Below are 19773 nucleotides of genomic sequence, written 5' to 3'. Positions count from 1 at the left end.
AGAGCAGCAAAGGAAACAGGGAATATCTGGGATAAAACCAAGCCAAACAGGCAGTTAGCTAGCAAAAGGCATCAGTCAGTCCATGTGGAGCCTGTAGAGCTTTCTGTGACCGATACAGTCAGGTCTAGCTCTGAGTGCAAAGCATGAGAGCTTTTCATTAATTGGGTGGAGCCCACGGCAGCGTGGTTTTTATCAAGTAACGTATTCATTATGAGGACTAGAGGGAAGTCTTTTGTGCCAGCACAACATCCTTCATTGATAGGTCAGTCCTTGTAAGCTCAATTTATTTTAACGAGGTGGATTCAGCTATTGAACGTTTGCCAGTGAAAAGTAATCCCATTGAATCCCGACAGACGACTTGGTCTGTCGGCTTTTCGTTAGTCCCTTTCAGAAGCGCTGCTCCTGCGCAAGGTACGGAGCTGCTGCTGTGGCGGATTTCCCCACAGGATGTCACTCTTGGGCAGCTTTGCCAGCCCTGGTCTTTGCCTTCAGCAGAGGAAGGATTATGAATTCCAGATGGCAAAAGCATACACAGCACATCACTTTGTTTACAGTATCAGCTAAGTGGCCTAAGTGCAATTTTGTTGTTGATTTTAATTTTGGACTTTCTGGAACTGCTTCCCACTGGTTCCTTTAGTGACTAATTAAGAGTAATGTCATGGCTTTAGTATGTCTAGATATTTGTTGTACAGTTTTAAAAGCACGTACAATTCTATCTGTATTTTTATAGTTGTCTTTTTAAAACTAAACTTTTTACAGTATAGAGAGGCATAGACAGCAGCATATGTTTTTTCTTTTTACAAATAACAGCTTTTATACTGGGAAGACATTAGATCATCCAGTCCTTTCAAACTTACCCGGCCTAATGCTCGCAACCACAACACAGGCAGCCAGCAGAAAATCTACTCCAGTTACTGGGCCACTTTGTAGACTTCATTGTATTCTCTGCATATGTCTGGTCTCTTACTGCCATTACTATACATAGGAATAATCATTACGGTAGTGAGGAATTCCAGCATAAAGCTCTTCATGTGTAATGACATGCTTCTGTATAATTTTATAAAAATGAATGAGAATCAAAATTCCACCACAATGCACTTTAAAAGACTCAAAGACATGGCATCTTTGTTGCTTGAAAAGAGAATGCTGAACATCCTGCTTTGTTCAGCGTGTTAACAGCGGGAGGAAAGGTAACTATTTGCTCACTGGCAATATATTCGCCTTCCAAAGAACTGACAAACTACTTTATAAACATGGATGTTTGAACATCAAATTTAAAAAAACCTATATGCAAGTAGTCGTAGGAAGTCAGATAATGGCCAACAAGATGTCTGTTTTTTATCTGACTTATTCCTTATACTATCTCTATTTTACCTTCATGGTTTTATAGAGACACATTTTAATAGTCAGGACTTCTCATAAATTACCTGCTCAATTAAAGTTTCACCTTAATTACTCATGAAAAGAAAATCAACAGTGAGCAGAAGGCAGCCATGACTAGCAGTTAGCGATAGTTCTACAGAACGTTGATGGCATGAATTACGTATAAAGTTTATTCATCTTCACTAAAGTTATACTGAATCAGCACCGGGCCACTGATGAGAAACTCTCTCAGATGACAGGCTCTAACTCACAGAAGTTATGTAGTCATCCTTATAGGCGCAGCTGCTTTCAGGATGAGTCCAATAGCAGAAATATTTGCTGGGAACTATGGCCCAGTTCTGCGAATCCCAATTAAATGTAGTATAGCTAGAGAAATAATTACAACTGTATTAATAAGTGATTATATGCTACTGTTTCAGAAAAGAGAACCCTGAAACCTAAAGTCTTCTCCATGACATTTTAATTTTCCCCATTATCAAAAGTATCTATAAAATATCATTAAATGGTGTATGTCAGACTCTGTCTTGTAACATCCTATCAGGCATATATTCACGAAGTTCAGCTAGTTAAAGCAGCTGGATGCTAAAAACAGGAGCCTGGCAGCTCCATGTCATCGGTCAGCCATACTCTTCAGGGCTTCATCCATTTCCCTCTTGCTACTTAAGGTATCAATATATAGTTTCATCTAATTTTTAAGCACTTTGCAGCAATGTTTCCATTGATTGTTTAAGGTGAAAGAAGGAACCATTTTTCTATGATAGCAGTAAAACCAATATTTACTTATTTTGTAGTATCGTCACTGAAGTTCATTATGTTCCATTTTTAAGATTAGGTTTAAGAAATGCATAAGAGAGACATGTGAGACTTCCTTTCAAGTAATAACACTGCTTCTGTAATAACAACTAATTTGCCATGGTCATAATGCTTATTACAGAATCCTGATGCAGCTTGTCAGCAATATTATTTTGTAAAATGCTTCTGTAGTGTTAGCTAAAATGAGATACAGTATTACTGCTGTAGTAGACTTAGAGACCTATATGAAGAAAAATGTACATGAATGTCTAGATATTGTTGCAGTATTGATTTATTTTCATCATGTGCAGTTAAACCTAGGAGTGTTACAAGCTGTTGTGATTCAACAACAGAATAACAGTATCCCTAATCCATTACATCATCAGGAAAGTTATAGGATAGCTACTGTACTTTGTTCATTTTCATGCAGTAAAATAGTTATCACTTTAAGAGCTGTTCCTACAAGAGCTTTTTTTTTTTTTTTTTAGTAACTCTCATTACAGTGGAGTAAACTATTAGGTAATGTGTGATACAAACACACTTGATGTGAGGTAAAAATATCTTCTTTGAGCAGCTATTTCAGGAAACAACATTTTGCAGCAATCACTGCATGTTTAATAATGGAAAGATATTTTTTGAAAAGAGGATGTTGACCATCTTTCTAGTGACTAAAATTTGAAATGGTCTGAGCAATGACAGTATAATACAGTTTCCTGTTCACGTAACATGTTTGCACAACATAATGTTACTGATAATGCTAACTGTTTAGTGAAGCTTATAAAACACAAAGGATGTGCATGTGTCTGGGAATTCCCATGATCCTTCCTGTCTACCAGTAAGGGGGATCAGACAAAACTAACATCTATGGGCTAATCATGCAAAGGCTTATTCATACGAGTTGCCACTCTTCACCCTGCTGACCTATGAACTTTGTATCAAATTTCTGTATTTACATAAGTCAGTTATGCAGCTAAAAGTAATCCCATTGTCCGTCAACACTTGGCTCAGAAAGTAACATGCCACAGCAAACAGGGATTTAAAATTTGATTCTATTCTGTGCATGTAACTATGGTAAGAGAGTTAGAGGCAAGGGGCAATCCTGCACTGTTTCTGGCTTTACTCTGAAACCATTGAAGTCTGTAGGCCAGGTAGTGGTCTTGCTACTACTGCTGAAAGCAGAGTATTTGAAGCACACCAGGACATAGCACCAAGTTGAACTCACAGTATGCTCCCATATGATTATTTGTTTGTAGTCGCTTGCTCATTCTTGCAGCAAAAAAATGCATAGGCTTGGGGTTATACGCAGAGATGTGACCTTTAGAGAGTTCCTCAGTTCTTCCTTACCTCACTAACTGCTGTCAAACAAGTATCTACCTCTGCTTGCCTCAGCCCTGCTCCTTGGTAAACTGCAAGCTGTGGTGCTTTCCTGCTCTTGTAAAGCACTCTCATATCTATCTACGTACAAGAAGTAAGCTATCTTTGCCACAAATGATTTTGTTTGTTCTATTAACCTGAGTATGGTCTGTTATGGATGAATGTAAATACAACAAACAGTAAAAGGAGAAAAATATGCATATCAGATTTAAGTTACAACATTGATATTATTCATGTAACAAGATGGTTGAAATTCTAAAAATAGTGGCCAGTGTACATCAGTTTTCTTACTCCCAGATGATATATTAAAAACAAAACAAAAACAACAAAAACAAACAAACAAAAAACCACCACCACCACCAACAACAACAAAATATTTGATTTTGTACCAGGAAAAGAGGCATCAAAACTAAATATATTTATTCGAGATGATGTAATCTGAACAAAAACATTCAACTGTGACATATTCCCCAGAGGAATCAGCTATCTGCAAAGAGGTTTCAACATTCACATCTGTGGGAGTCACAGTGAGAGCCTGATTTCCTTGAATGTATTTTTTTTGAAAATCACTCAAAAAAAAAAAAAGTTTCACATGCCAGCTTTCCACAGAACAGTGCAACTTCCATTCTCACTACAACATAGTCCCAGATAAGTATATATTGTATGTGTATGTGATGATCTGAAATGACAACAGCTATAATCCAAAGAATTATAGCATGTGTGGTCTGTATTATTTATCAGACTTAAAGAGGGTTATGAACCAAGAGATGGAGTCCAAGGTAAACAGGGCTTTAGCCATTGATAACAATGTGTGTCATTGATGTAGCCTGTTAAATGGCATCTGGTCAGATCTGTGGAAAGTAGCTGCAAGTTTTTAATGCATATTAACAAGCTGTACTCCATGGTTTGTGTCTTATTACTGCAGAGTGCCCTGAAGCTTTTGTTTAAAATTAGAAGCATGAAGATACTTATTTTCCAAACATCCATAAGCTACCTGTGTGGACAAGGAGTCTTCATTCCCTTGTACCATATTTTTAAAGCTCTCCTGTTAATATGTTTGTAAATCAAGCCACTAGTCATACCTTTCCTGTTGCAGCTTGCTCTTTAGGCTTTTCCATGACACACGAAGGTGGTACTTTGGCACTCTAGAACACTTCAGATTTCTGGAAGTATCCGTAATACTTCCAGGTAACTGAATAGGAAATTCTATTATTGCTCATACACGTTTGTTGTGAATTTTTATCATTTGGAAATCGTTACATGTAAATCTCACTTCCTTCCCTCTAGGGATCAGTGAAGGAGCTTTTTAATACTGACTGATAAAGCAAATTTGGTGGAATATAGAAAACAAAACAACTGATGTGGAGGAAGATACACTGATTGTTAATACTTGCTGTCCTTCCTAATGTTTCAAAACATTGATTCTGTAGCTGTCATGTCTCATGCCCAGACTTCTACAGGGATGGAAACACCTTTGTCAGAATGTCACAAATATTCTGGGGATTGTGTATATTGATTTGGGAACTTTGACTTAGGTACACTGTTATTTACCAATGCCATCCATTCTTCAATGGCTTTCTTTGTTTCTAATACAATCTTTTTGTATTTTGTGTTATTGCTTTTATCCCATTACACCAAATTTGGGAAAGAGAAAACATGAGATGTGGATAACAGAATAATTGGTAATAGAGGCTGACTCACCCCTATTCAGAGCCCTGTCAGATGAGGCTACGCTCATCAGGTGGACTAATGTGTGCTAGCCCTGTTGTTACAGCCTGTTGGATAGACATAAAATGGTTCTGGAACTGCCAGGCTGGAATCTTTAAAAGAGTTACAATTGACTGAAAATGGCTTTAATAAAATGTGGAGTGGAAAAATATCCTCAGTAAAATCTAGTAAAAATAAACTTTGTGTGTATGCCTGTACTTCAGGTTGAAATCTGGGCTGGCAGAAATCAGCCTGTGATTCAGGGACACAGCAGGTCTGCAAGCCATCAGGAGGTCATCTGCAAAATGACTGCAGAAGGACCGTTCCCCTGTCCCCCTCACACATGCACTGTTGTGCATGCAGCTGGCAGTTGTGTGAGTGCTTCCTAGCAAACACAGGCTGCTCACAGCCGCCGCTAGCCCCCAAATCCCAAAACATTTATATCCTTTGTATTTTTCATTAATGTGCTTAGAACAGCTAAACTGTAGTACTGTAAAGCAATAACATTGTGCTTACAATAAGACAATAAGAATGTTACTGATTTATCTCCCCCTGGAAATACCAAATAATTGTGGAATCCATAATGGCTTTTCCTCTATGCAACCTGATTAGACCCTATTAGAAAAGGCTGCAAATACCATTCTAGGCTAAATTCTCTGCTCATCCATGTGATGATGGAGCACAATACACAGATGGTTGTACTCTCTGCTGCAGGAGACCTTCAGAGACAGAGAAGGGACTCCAGAATATGTTCCAGGACTTCATTTTGCCTCTCTTGTCTGAAGCAGATTACTTACACTCCATCTGCCCCAGGCCACAGTGCTTTAAAAGCGTAGGGTCTGGTCCAAAGTCTGATGACCTTGGACTCTAACTGAATGTATGCTTCACAAACTGTATAAAATGAATTTGCCCTGTTACTTGATCTGCTCTGAGGCTTTAAGATGATGCCTAAATGAGCAGGCGGGAGGAAACCCTGCTGTCTCAAAGAAATATGTAATATGCTCCATGTCTGGTATCAATTATGCCATGGGAATCTCAGAAGCAAAAAATTTAACTGGTGAGATTGTCCCTTACTTCTTCACCAGAAACCCAGCACTTTTGTCTAAAGTTCAGCCAGGACCACTTTTGACTGAGGCAAGGGGGATCAGGCTTTCAGCACTTTCCCAGGGTATCTCTTTTATAGCTAAAATATTGTTCTGTCATTCCCCTTCAGATTATTCATGGTCTCTATAATTACCCTAGTAACATCTATTTTTCCTGTTCTTCTATTTACTGTTATGATACTGTTTCATTCCCAAAATTGTCAGTAATCATCTATCTCCCTCTGCTAGTTATTTGTTGAGTGATTTAGGAAATAGTGTAAGAATGTCTTAAGTGAATTGAGCTGTAAGACTGTAAATAATGCAGTAAGAAGCTATGCAGTATCTTCCAGGTTTTTAAGCACAATAAAAATATTTACTTAACAACCATCCCCAATGTATATTCTTTAGGAAATAGCTTTCCCCAACTATCTTCAGTGTTTGTGGCTTAAAACTAAAACAAAACAAAGTAAAACCAGAAAACTGAAAACATGAGATGTCATTAACTCTCCTTCATTTACACATACCAAGTCCAGCCTTGTTCAGTTTAACGCGAGTGTTTATTCCCTCTGGAAAAATCATGCTGTCAGAAGTAACAACTTAATGAACGATGATGAGCAGTAAATACAAAATATTTATATTATTATGATATGCATAGAGCCTTCAATGTCTTAAAATTGATTTATTGCCTTAGCTAATTTAATCCAACAATGAAGATGTCTCAGAGGGAGGAGGTGGTGCGATGGAAAAGATGGAATAATAACCATCAGATGGATCCCCTTTGCAGTCATACACTAAGAATGATCACAGTCATTATCTGTTTTGCTATTAGCAGAACATTGTTCTCTGAACACACTATGGGAAGTGAGGATTGAGGAACTGGGTGAAAGCGATGTTGGCTTCTGAGAAGTTGTATTTATCCAGCAAGGGCCAAACTGACAGGAGACACAGAGTCTGGAGGACTGGGGTGAGGCAGGTGTCAGCAGGGCTGCAGCACAGAGGTTCCAGGCCTGGGCTGAGAGAGGTGGCAGGACAGGCAGGGCAGCAATGAGGAGCTGTGGCCCCAGCACTGTTCTGGAGGCTGAGCAGACACGGAGCAGTAAGGCTTTGGGGCTGGGAGGATGATGGGAAGCAGGTGTGGTGAGAAGGCAGCTATCAGGGCAGGGTTCCAGGGGCAAGGCAGGCATGAAGGAGGGACACCTGGGGCAAGGGAGGACCATGAGAATGAGCCTAGAGCATAATGAGGAGGTGCAGCTCATGGCACCGCTTCAGATGTGGGACAGGCACAGAGGTATGGGCTTGGGGCTGAGGAGGGCCACCAGGATGGGCCAAGAAAACAGTGAGTCCCTGGCACAGCTTCAGAGAAGATAGCCTCTGGCAGCGCGTCTGACGTACGGGCATCTGCGGAGGCTCAGGTCTCAGGGGAGCGCTGCCAGGCCAGGCCCAGCGGATGGTAATGAGCTGGGCTGGGACAGGCACAGATGGGGACCTGGGTGTGGTGAGAAAATAGCAGCGGCACAGCTGAGAGGTTATGAAATGACAAAATGCCCAGACCTTGGCTGCATGCCCTGGTAAAATAATAAAAACGAAGGAGAAGGAAAGAAATCACTTGCTCTTGTAAGTCATCTGTGTCAAGACACAACAACATTTCTGAGGGGTCAAACACTGGCTTCGGTGTGTCATTGTCCAAGGCAACAGACTGTAGCCTGACACTATGTTTTTCTTTGCAACAAAGCTGATGAACAATTTACCATTCTCTCCTTCTCCAGGTTCTTGGCAGAAAAGAACCTTTACTACCAGCTCCACCATGGAAGAAATCACATTTCTGGTTTCTAAATTATTATAAACTTCAGAAGTGAAATAGTTCACACTATTGTCTTGTTATTATTGTTTTCCTTGTTTTTCTGAAAACTCTTTCTTCGGTTTAAAAAAGGAACATGAATGATATACACCCTGCAGCCAGCTAAAACTGAACATCTAAATCCCCAGAGAACTGAAAAAGGGTTGACTCATGTATAAGAAACTTGCTGAGTAATACTAACCCTTAAAAAAAACCTGCTCTGACTGTTGCAGACTATTTGCTATTCTTTCAGACCACATCCTCTACAAACAGAAGGTCATACTACTTCATGTTGCATAATGTCTGTGGCAGTTGTGCTTTCTATTAGCTTTATTGGTGCTTAATAAGAATACAACTATTTTCCAGTAATTTTGCTTGTTATGTCTCTGTGTCTCTGTATGGTCATGCTAAATGCTGTGTCAGAAATTGCTATGAATAGAACTGCGACATTCCTTAGCACTGAGCAGTACTCCGACTTTAGAAAGGAGAAGTATAACATAAACCAAGCATTTTTTTTCCGTGTGGTGCCACCTATGTATGTACATGTATATTTATACATAAGTATATATGTGACATGCATATATGCATATGTATATAGCAATACACATACTGCCACATACATGACGGAGTGTGGTATTTCTGAATGTTGATGTTCAAACGTCCTATCACCTAAATATAACTTCTTACACAGAAAAGACAGTACAACCAACCTGCATTACAGACAAATTTTAGAGTTTAAGGCCTACTGGTAACAAGACTTTCCTGAAAGCTTACCATGTGTTAATTCTGCATTCCTTGTGAACCCAAAATTCCCATTAAAGTTGATAAAGCACAGTAAGCTGAAATTTTGGATCTTAAAATCTATTCACACAGGTTTGTGAATGAATATTGACATGACTAAGACTGTTGTCTTTGGGAAATTAGAAGGAAGGGTTTAAAGTTTGTTTACCTCAGAAATGGATCTTACTGTAACAATAAGAATCTGCACACTGAGGTGATCTTCCAGATCTTATTTGTTTTGCTGGTTAAACATTTCCATGATTAAAGGTGTCCAGAAACACACAGTGAAATGTGGAAGCTATGGTAGTATGTTATTGAGTACACAACCTCTAAACACCCTAGAAATGGCAGGTAGGTATATAAAAATATGAAGTTAATTCTCTAACATTTATCAGAAACTACAATGAAATCTGCCCTACTGGAATATTAAACCACAACTAGGAGTTGGGTTATGTTCAGCTGTGACAATAAGAGAATACACTTTTCTATTTTAATAGATCACCTTTTGATGTCATATAGCCTTTAGTCACTGTCTCTTAAACGGACAGGATATATTTGTTTTGAGAGAAACTTCATCTAATCTCAACATCAACCTATATTTGTTGATTTCAGTCCATTTGCCAAAGACTTTTCTCCACTGACCCAGAAGTTTTGCTGATGGTGCACATCACTTTATGCCACTTTCTTTGATGCGTCTTTACAGTCATTTTACCATTGTAAGAAAAGATCGTGGTTCTCACAACTACATTTCAGCAAAGCAAACATGCAAAGATATGCACTATCCTTACAGAAAATACAAAGATATATGTTTATAAATGTAAACAAAAGTGCCATAGCTCTCAGCAGAACTGAAGATTTAACACTGAAAGCTAAGGTTTGCAGGTGGCTTTGGCCAAGACACTTATCTCTCTGTGACCCAGTTTTCCCATTTGAGAATGAAAGACAGTATCACCAAGACCTCCAGCTTCCTTTTATAGCATTCCTCAGACAGTTTGCTTTATCCAAAACACCTTGAAATGTAAGTGCAATGCACTCCTTGTTAGTGAGTCTGGTAGTAGAGAAAGAATACTAAATACCCTTCTGTCTCATACTGCACACTATTATAATGAAGGAGTACTTTCATTAGTTTTAAAGGCATTTAACCATATCTTTGAACTCTTTGAACGTACCAAGATTTGAAAATGATGACGATGACTTCATGAGAAGTGATTATCTTCCCCAAAGCATTTCTGATTGCTTATACCTGTGGTGGAAACAACAGAAGCACGATATTTCCCAGGGAATGTCAATGCTTTTGGTTTTGATGCTGATCAGAAGTCTTAAGTCTCTGGTTTAGAAGACTCTTTAATTCCCTTTTGTAGCATGAGCAAATTCGGTCTGAGTTGGGGCAACTAAAACAAAATTGTGATAAACAAGATTTTCACCTTTGGAAGCTTGATTAAAATCTGGCTTTGATCAAATATGCAGGCAGTTTTAAGTTTAACACAGGAAGAAAATTCATGATTAGCAAATAATATAATGCATAACTATTCAGTGGTCACAATATGCAAAGAATAAGACACTGAACACTAAATTAGAGAGCAAATACTGTGTGTTCAGTTTGGCCAACATTACAGGCAGACATTTTGCACATTCAGTTTGTTGGTGGGAATTACATTGACTTCTCCTAGAGTGTGGTATCTATTAGGTATAAACATTTATCCACAAGTTCAGACTACTGTTTGATAACTCTGCTTATACAGTGTTTTAAACTGAAGTGTGAGTTTATATTGGGGCTAAAAGGTGTATCCGGTCTCTCTGAACATGAGTCTGTGGTCATACATGGGCTCTGGGTGAATTTGATAGCATTAGGAAGGGACTACTTGAGTGCCTTCTCCCTAAGCACAATCCTATTAGCAGCATGGCCATACATAGCTATTCCTGCTCAGCTCAAGTCTGCCACTGTTCATCCCGCAGCACCTTGCAGCAGCATCAGATGACACAGGTTGCTGTACTGTTCTGTGGTCCTCTCCGGGACTTGGTTTCACATGAAGTGCCTTATCAGAGAGATACGTAGCAAGACTATCTTAAGCCATGTGGGCATCTGGACTACAACATCTAGGACAGATCAGGCTCTTAGCTTGCTTGGTCTTGGACTTATATTTCACCTACCAGCATAAAGGTAGACTACATACACAGAGTGCTAGCAGGCTGCTTCCTACATGTTTCCAAATAAAGAAACAGAAAGAGAGATCTTTCTGCATAAAAAACTTTGTAATTTTTTCCATAGATTTTGTTTTCAATTTTTTGTTTGTTTGTTTTGATCGTTTCCAAATACTCTGGCAGAACCAGAAATTCATTATTTAATGTCTTCTTGCAGGGTCTTGGAACAGACTGCTGGAGGGGGAGGTCTCTGACAGAGATCTATTTTCATGAGAATCAGACATTAAGAGCAAAGTTCCTTTGAGTTTGGAAAGATTTCAGCCATACATCTGACTTTAACAAAACATCTGTCTTTGTTCATTTCCAGCACATTTATTTATTTTGAGAAAAATAACCACCAGCAGCCTATTGGTGGGGCTTGGCTTCCTGAGTCAGTATCACTCTCTCCAGTGCTAGCTACAGCTTTTTTATTTTCTGAATTAAGATATTTATTTTTTTTCTCAGAATCAACCAGTGTAGTAGATTCAGAAGTAGAGAGCACAAGAAAAAGGAAGAAATTGTGTTGATGTAAACCTCACAGTCCAAGAAAAATCCTGTTGTACACTACATTGATGGAAAAGTGTTAGTAGAAGTCAATGAAGGCTCATCAGAACAGACACAAGTATAAAAGGTGAGAAGCCAGAACATTTTTTTCAGCAGTGGAGTTTAACAGTCCATCTACCTACTCCCAAATCTGTATTTGTACAGAGCATTTTAAGAAGTTGAAAAAAATATCATTGGATGTCAAAACTTTCATTTCTCAAAATAGTTTCTACTACTGCACTATCTCCTCATTACTTATCTGGTTTCTGTTTGCAATATACCTGGCATCAGCACATTCCTGGGTCTACCTACTCACTGTTGTGGCTGAGCTAACAATGGTTAAGACAACTTAGTGAAAAAGAAAATAACAAGCTGAAGGGCTGGCCTCTTTAGCTATTCAAAGAAGAAATTAAATAGCTTTGTTCAGCTTTTAACCAGACTCTTTGCACTCATATTCATGAAAACACATTCTACAATAATAATTTGTCTGTCATTAAGTTTTTCCTTTTAACAGTGTGGGAAAATAAAATTATGTTCAGCTGGCTTCATTGCTGGATCCTCAAGTGTATCTATTTGATGCTGGGGAATCATTAGCTTTTATTTTTTTATAAACTGGAATTTTGTGTGCCAGGGAACAGAAAAAAATAATTAAATGTCTCATCTGTGAATGAATATATATGCCAAGAAAATGGCTGGAAAGTTTCTTAAATTAAAAGTCGTATTCTACAGACAGAAAATCCCTCTGTATCAAAACACATATGGTGTTTTATTTTGGTAATTGCACACTTTTGATTCAGAGACTATCTAATTCATTTTCAGAGATTAAAATATTATTAGTTTTAAAATTTAGCGTTTTTCAGCACATCTCTCAGTTCTCAAATGTTCTATACTTCTCTGCTTTATAAATCTGGAAAAGATTGATATAAAAGTGGGAGGCTGTGGAAAAGGAAGAACATCTGACTCATGCAATTAGAAATCAAGGCCAAACCACTCTGCAAGGAGGAGGTAGTAATATCCTGGGAAAACTGAAAACTAGCTGTTAAGAACAAGAAATGCCAATTACATTCAATAGGTCTATGTGAGCCTGTGTAATTGGTGCATTGCTCTGAACATGTAGTCAGCTACACACATTTAAAAGTAACGTGACAGAAACTGACACTAGTGAATTAATTCACTGACACAAGTGACAAGTGAATTAATGAAACCAATTAAAATAACTGCAAACTTACTGGGGCCTCTTTGTATTTCAGATAATAGTTTGGATATGTTTGCAATTCTAGTGTCATTGTATGTCGTAATTTAAGGATCAAAACCAAACTTTTTCTTAGCATTTTCTACTTTTCCTGAGATTCTATGGATTCTATGATATTTCTATATTAAAATTATTTGGGCATTTGTAAATATTAATACAAGACTGATCATCATGTAAACAAACCAAAAGTTTTATTCTGAATAAAAATCCTTTTTTTATTTTATTTTTTTTGCTCAAAAGTGATCACTGTCTAATTAAAAGTTTGTATACAAAGCCAGCCCTATTTTGGAACAGAAAAATCCCTTTTTTGATTGTTGGAACTGTTATAACAGACTGCTGTTACTGATTCACATGGACAGCTATCATCTTCTTCTTAGCACTAGACACCTGACTTTATGGCTTATTTGCCTTTATTGCATATATGGGAGCTCTGTTTTTAATGAGCAGAGGTTTATACAGAGATGTCCTCTCCTACATGGGTCAAGAACTAAGATTTCAAAATGTTTTTTCTGCACCTGAAAAATTAAATAACTCTAGCACTGAAGCTGCGGCAGGACATGTGGGATCTCTCTGGGTGCAGGAAAGCAGAGGCCTGGTGAGACAGGAGCAGCACAGGCACTGCCAAGAGCCGGCTAAGGCCCCAGTGCTCGGGGAGGGCCTCCTTCAGCTGTACCAGGAGCTATCCAAGAGGATACAGGGGCAGGCACGAGGAATTGTTCTCTTCATATTAGACCTCAGATTGGCCCAGATGCCTAAAAAGATTTATCTTTTTTTTCATGCAATGGGCAGAATCACTTTTAGTTCCTTTTAGTTTGACTAGCAATAAAGTCAGAGAGCTTTTCTGTGGGAGCTGTGACAAACATCGCTTGGGCTGGGTTACCTGCGTGTAATGGCAAACATGAACAATACAGCCATGGGAAAATGGATCCAGAAGATGTGGTAAAGGGGAAGGAGCAGCAAAAACAACTATGGCAGATTCTGGTGAGGCAAAAAGTACAACCATTAACAACGAAGCCTATGAATAATTATTAAAACCCACTAATAACTACCAGCAAGGCCAACAGAAACTATAGGAAAACCAGTCCTGTTAGCAATGATAGCAATGCCTTGCATAACACTGCAGTTATCATAACAGCAATTCCAGGCAGAGAACTAACAGCAGTTTCTGTTCTGCCTGTGAACCCATGAGAACCAAAGTCCCAGTCGTGGTGCTGGGAGACACTACAGGAAATAGGGAAGTCCTCCTAAGAATGGAGTGCTGTTAACTCAGAAGCCACTGCAAATATGTTTGAGATCAGTAACTGAGAAAGGGATGAAAGCCACCCACATAGATTCCCGTCCCTCTGGGGCATTCCACACAGTAAGCATGAGGTGCAAGGCAGTGGAGCAAATCTCTTTATGCAGTCAATTCAGATAACCCTGGCCTGAGTAGGAACAATTACTGGTGGTGAACTCGAAACTACCCCAGAAATCCAACCTTGAGCAGTACCTTGATAGTTCACAGATTTATATATATATGGAGACTGAAAACTAAGGCACATTGCAAAGGTGGCGTGAAGCAAGGTGAACTAAACCAACTTGGCTGTATCCTTGAGAACGACCTTGGTACTACAAGCTGTTTGTATTTCAGGTACAAGAGGCAACATAACAAGAAAAATGACTTGAAAGCAGAACTGGGGTACCAGCTGAGAGCTGGGAGAGGGATGCACCTTGTAAGGGGCAAACCCAAATGTTCAGCCTTTGTTGGTGCAGTTGGGCGGAGGTTATCCTTCGTGTTGGCAACCAACATGAATACTTGTTAGCACTTACAAGAGGCACACCAAGGAAGAAAAAGAGGTCTTTTCATATTTTATCCTGTAATCAGGAGGTGACAAGAGCAGAGGCTATCCCTTTGTGTGGTGTCTCATTGTGTGCTTCAGGGACTAGGTAAGATCCACTAAATAATGCTGCTTGTCATGTCTGTGTGTGTATGTGAGCTGCCTATGATGATGTACATTTCTAGCCTGTGCATAGGAAAACAAGTATGGTGCTAACAGTTACTCAGCAATTATGGTACCTAGTAATATCAGCCTACGACTGGGATTCATGGGCCTCACTCCTGAAAACAGCCTTGGAACATCTAATGGAAAAATATTGTCCTTTTTCTGACCCTCAATTGTTGATCATTAGCCAGTATCCTGCTGAAAACAATGCTGAGACTGCAGGGAGATGTCTGTAGCCCAAAGGAACTTAAAAAAGCCTTGGAGTACAGTGTAGTACAGAAGTTCTGGTGAAATATCTTGGGAAGTGAGCTGCTCCCACAAACCCTCTGCAGCTGGCTGACATTCTCCTGTATCGAGACAGATTTTGTCTATGGTCAGAGAGCCCTGTTTTGTACGTGCTGTTCAGCAGATGGTTGATCAGCTTCCTTATACTGAAGTTTCCTGGGGAAGATAATCCCCAACATGATGGCAGGTCAGGGGATTGAAAGCACCTGAAAAGAGACAATGCTTCTTCGGGCTTTCCACCATTTGAATGGCTGTATAGAAGGCAGCCCTGAAAAATACTGGACCTCTTCCAAGAATATGATCAGAGAGTCTATTTGTTCTTCTTTTGTCACTGGTAATAAAAGCAGCAACCAAATCTTATGCTTATTTAATGTCTTGGATTAACAAAACAGCTGGAGGCTTAAGGAAACATGGTGTTACAGAACCACACCTGGCACAACACTAGCAAACAGCCCGAGCCCCAGAGCTCAGTCTTGCTGCACATCCTGGGCCCTGACAGGTTCAGTCTCCTGCTTACACTACACAGTCTCAATACAATTCTAGAAGCTGCTCTGGTTTCCAGGCAGGTGATACACCGTGGTGAACTCTGCCAACCACCTCCCTGGCATAGCTCTTGGAGAACATTCAAACTGCCCCAGAGTCTCCCTGTCAACTTGGTTAAACGTCAAGGCAGGCATAAATAGACAAAACATGTGAGGTGAAGCCTGAAAAATTCAGATGCCTGTCATCAAGAATTAAGAAAAGATAAACCCTTGTTTAGGTGTGGTAAATTTTTCACTGGAATCCCCTTTGTCTATTATTAAGCAACAGAGGATATTTTGGGGGATAGTTTTAATGATCCATTCAACAACCCCATTAGCTGGTTTACTAGGAGCAGAAAAGCAGAGTGCAATGCAGCACAGTGGAGGCCTGCATATCTGCCAAATACACAGCACCTGAGACTGTACTCTGTAAATGGGTGCTTCTGAACAGTGTTATTACTCCTGTGGGATTTAGGTTGCTACTCAGTGGCTGACATAATTAGTCACTACTTTGCTATGTTTTTGTAACAGAGTCAGTATAAACTCACTGATTAAAAAAATGAAAATGAAATTGTACTTAGCTCTTTAAAGATATAAATGTGATTTATTTGCTGCAGGTAGAAGATAGTTAATTTCTTGTGTTTTTCTTGGTGTTCTATTGCTTTTCAATTTATCAGTCAGCTCTGTTGAACAGGCTGCGGAGTTCACTGCTACACTGTGAACTTTTATTCTTTATCCCAAAGAATACACATGAGAATTAGGTTCTCTGATTATATTTTGCTTGGAATGGTGCACACAGGCCAGAAACAGTATCTGCATGAAACCTCTGCATGCCTTTGCTTAGGGTTGTACACTTTCGTTCAGTCTTGCATACTGCTAAATAATGATATGAATCATAAAAACTACACCATTTAATGCAACGAGAAAGAAAGGAATACAGTCTAGTATAAAAAAATCTGTGTTATAGATATCCATGCTCACATCACTTAAACTTCATTTTAAGATTATCTATCTCATAGAGCTGCTCAAAGATTCTGGAGGGCTTATGGCAAAAGATTGTGGCCCTCACATTGCAAAATGGATTATATAAAGTAGAGGCCCTTTTCAGCCCCTCAAAGGAAGAAGTCACAAGGAAACTCTCTCACTTCTACCCTTTTCTGCCTTCCCATTTGAGACACAGAATTATATCCATGCTAAAATTCAAACTCCATCCTGTTGCTTTGTTCTGTGAAAAAATGCAGGAATTTTACTACAATTACATGCCTACATCTCACTGTATAACGCCTGACTGGTGGCTCTTTTAGTAATATACTATGTGACTCAACTTTAATTATTAATACTTTTTTTGAGAGAGAGCTACAGGAACGTTGATGAAGGAAGGGGGGTGGGAAGGAAATGTTATCTTTTTAGTAAGGACTTTTCTAGCTGCATAGCTAGTCTTAAACATTAATTCAGTCCTGAACTGAAAAATTACTTTTGCAGATAATAAACTCTACATGTTATTAAATTATTAGCTACATTCTTGCGGTCTGTGGATAACTCCAGACTACCCAACTATTTCCCAAGCAATTGAAGCTCTTTTGCATCTTTTGCTTCTCTCCTGTACTTGCACACGCTCTAAGTGTGGCTCATCTGCTGGAAGTGGGGCAATTTCTGAAATTTCCGTATCTGCTCAGAGTCACTCATCATGTAATGCATGATGATATGGGAAAAAAGCAGAGCTTGGAAAAAGTCTTTTGAAATCAACTGTAGTCATTGTGGATATGGATTCATATCAACAGCAGCTATGTCATGAGGCACGAGAATCCTTCATTAGCTCTTCTCCCTGTTTATAATTATGTTTTAAATGAAGAGTTAAAAAGTCAAAACAGAATCTCACTACTAAAGCTCCCAAGTCTAACAGTCACTAAGCTACTTGACTGAAGAAGGGTGTCATAAATATCTGTTAAAAAGTACTACCAGCACAACATCATACTAAGTATAACTGTTCTTAGAGGGTGTTGGTTTTTTTTGTTTATTTTTAGAAATAGACTGAATTTGCGTAAGAAAGAAATTTTGCAGGAAAAAACAGCAATTTTCCCAGTGCTTTCTTATACCTGTTAGAGTAGTTCTGTGCAGTTCTGTGAAATCCACTCCCTGCTCTATTCAAGTCTTTTCTCTTATGTTATAGTAACTTGTAATAGCCTTGCGTAAATACAGGGAAAAAGAATCACACTGTTAACAGAGAAACATGATCAGGCAGAAAGGCAAGTAAAGACTTAAACAGAATTGGATTGATATTATCTGCTAAATGAACTTGAATTCTGTGAAGTGAATACAAGATACAGCACAAAATACAGCCAGCAGTCAGGCACTGAGTATCAGTTTGCTATTTCAGATGAAGATGCTGTCATCTTGAAGAAGTTTAAGTGTATAAATACTGGTAAATCCAGTGACGTGAATCCTGGAAATACATTAAATAACCCCCCATCACTGCTCACTGAACTTGAGTAAAATTGACATCTAAATGAAATGTTCTGTTTTGTCAGTTTTAGACAAAAATTTTGTATTGTCTAAATATAAAGAAAATGTGAAGCAAGTCCAAGGATAAAATATAATTAAAAGACTGAAAGTGATATCATTATACAGCAGTTACTTATAGTTCAGCTTGGTTAGTGCAGTAATCATCCTGCTGTTGGGGTCTACTGTCTAGGGTATTTCTAATATTGTCTGATACAGGTATCTGGAGAAAACATACCTTGTACATTTTCAGGATGACACTGGGGTGTCTGAATTTCTCCCACTGTAGTTTTAGAAACCTGAACATAGAAGACAAGCCCCTGATTAATTTGTAACTGTTTGGAAAAGCACAGTCACATTTGACATGACATGTTAACTAGAGTGAATAAAGAAAAACACTGAAAACTGAGAAACACGGTCCTGGTAAAAATAAATGCAATTTCAAGCGACTAAGACAACCGACGTGGAAAAAATATAAAAATAAACAAACAAACCGGGAAAATATAAAGACGACAACACTACAGTAAATTGAATGGAGCAAAAGGAGTTTTTTTGTCACTGTTTTTTTTTTAATCTAGAAAAAGGTAATTTCTTCTGAGACTGACTTTGATCCATTTTGAACTACCAGATATAACCCTGAAGAATTCAACTTGTTTACTCATGAAAGCGTAAAAGAACTTAACAGTGAGTTTTCACGAGTGAAATTTTGATTTATTTTTTTTGCATTTTTCTCATGTCAAGAGAAAGAAAGTGGAATGTCATTTCTTTAGGGAGTAGCTTTTATATTTTATCCTCTAAAGCTCTTAATCTTTCAGAATAACAGAACTCTCATCTTCAACTCATTTGAGGTTGAGACACAGGAAAACCGCCCACGTATGGTCACAAGACTAAGTATCTAACTGTTTAAATGGGTACGGAGTAGAATAAAAACACATCTTTTTACCCTCAAATATTAATTGTCTAATACATTTTTCTGACTATAGATAGGATTTGAACATCATCTACTCTATCAATAATTCAAAAAATTTTTAAAAGAAATAAAATGGAAAGACACTTGTCTTTCCCTCCAAACTTTGAGAGCGCTAAACATCACCACTTCATGGACATTGCTACCACTTAAATTAAAAGAAACAAAGAAAAACACAATACTCAAAAGAAATACTGGGGAGTGTATGCTGCTTTTAAGATGGAGCAAACTAGACTGCAAGGTTAGCTGTAGTCTTTCACCCTCACATGAAAGCGTGACAAACTGAGAAATTTTGCCTGCTAGTCACCTGGACACCCTTAGAACCACATCTTCAGGAGAAAGTTCTTGCTTGGCACTTAAGACCATTAAGAGCTTTCCTGACAGTCTAGCGATCTCCAATCCTGAAACAAATTATGTAGCAGCTGGTCTCCAGACGTGAAGCCCTATAAGCCGGAGCTCTGTAGCAGCAAATCGAGTGAATTGGAAAGGCAGCAGATAGGTCTTTGTAAGAAGGTACTGCATGGTATCAGAAGCCACTCAATACAGAGATATTCTTTGCCAAATATTTGTTTAAACAAATGACGGTTT

General features: G+C 38.7%; 1 protein-coding gene across 5 annotated transcripts in view; it reads right to left on the bottom strand.

Moving 5' to 3' along the window:
* Positions 1 to 19773, bottom strand: part of SLC44A3 (solute carrier family 44 member 3) — a 104793-nt gene that overhangs the window by 46566 nt on the left and 38454 nt on the right. The window contains exon 1 of one of the 5 annotated variants that reach the window (XM_083847483.1): positions 18457 to 18480. The exons of the other annotated variants lie outside the window; for them this stretch is intronic. Within the exon in view, the coding sequence (XP_083703609.1) occupies positions 18457 to 18465 (9 nt within the window). The 5' untranslated portion in view covers positions 18466 to 18480. Of the gene's footprint in view, positions 1 to 18456; positions 18481 to 19773 lie in introns of those variants that run through there. 5 annotated transcript variants of the gene reach the window in all.

Source organism: Anser anser (assembly GCF_964211835.1).
Source record: "Anser anser genome assembly, chromosome: 8".
Classification (NCBI taxonomy): domain Eukaryota; kingdom Metazoa; phylum Chordata; class Aves; order Anseriformes; family Anatidae; genus Anser; species Anser anser.
This window is presented reverse-complemented; position numbering and strand designations above follow the sequence as displayed.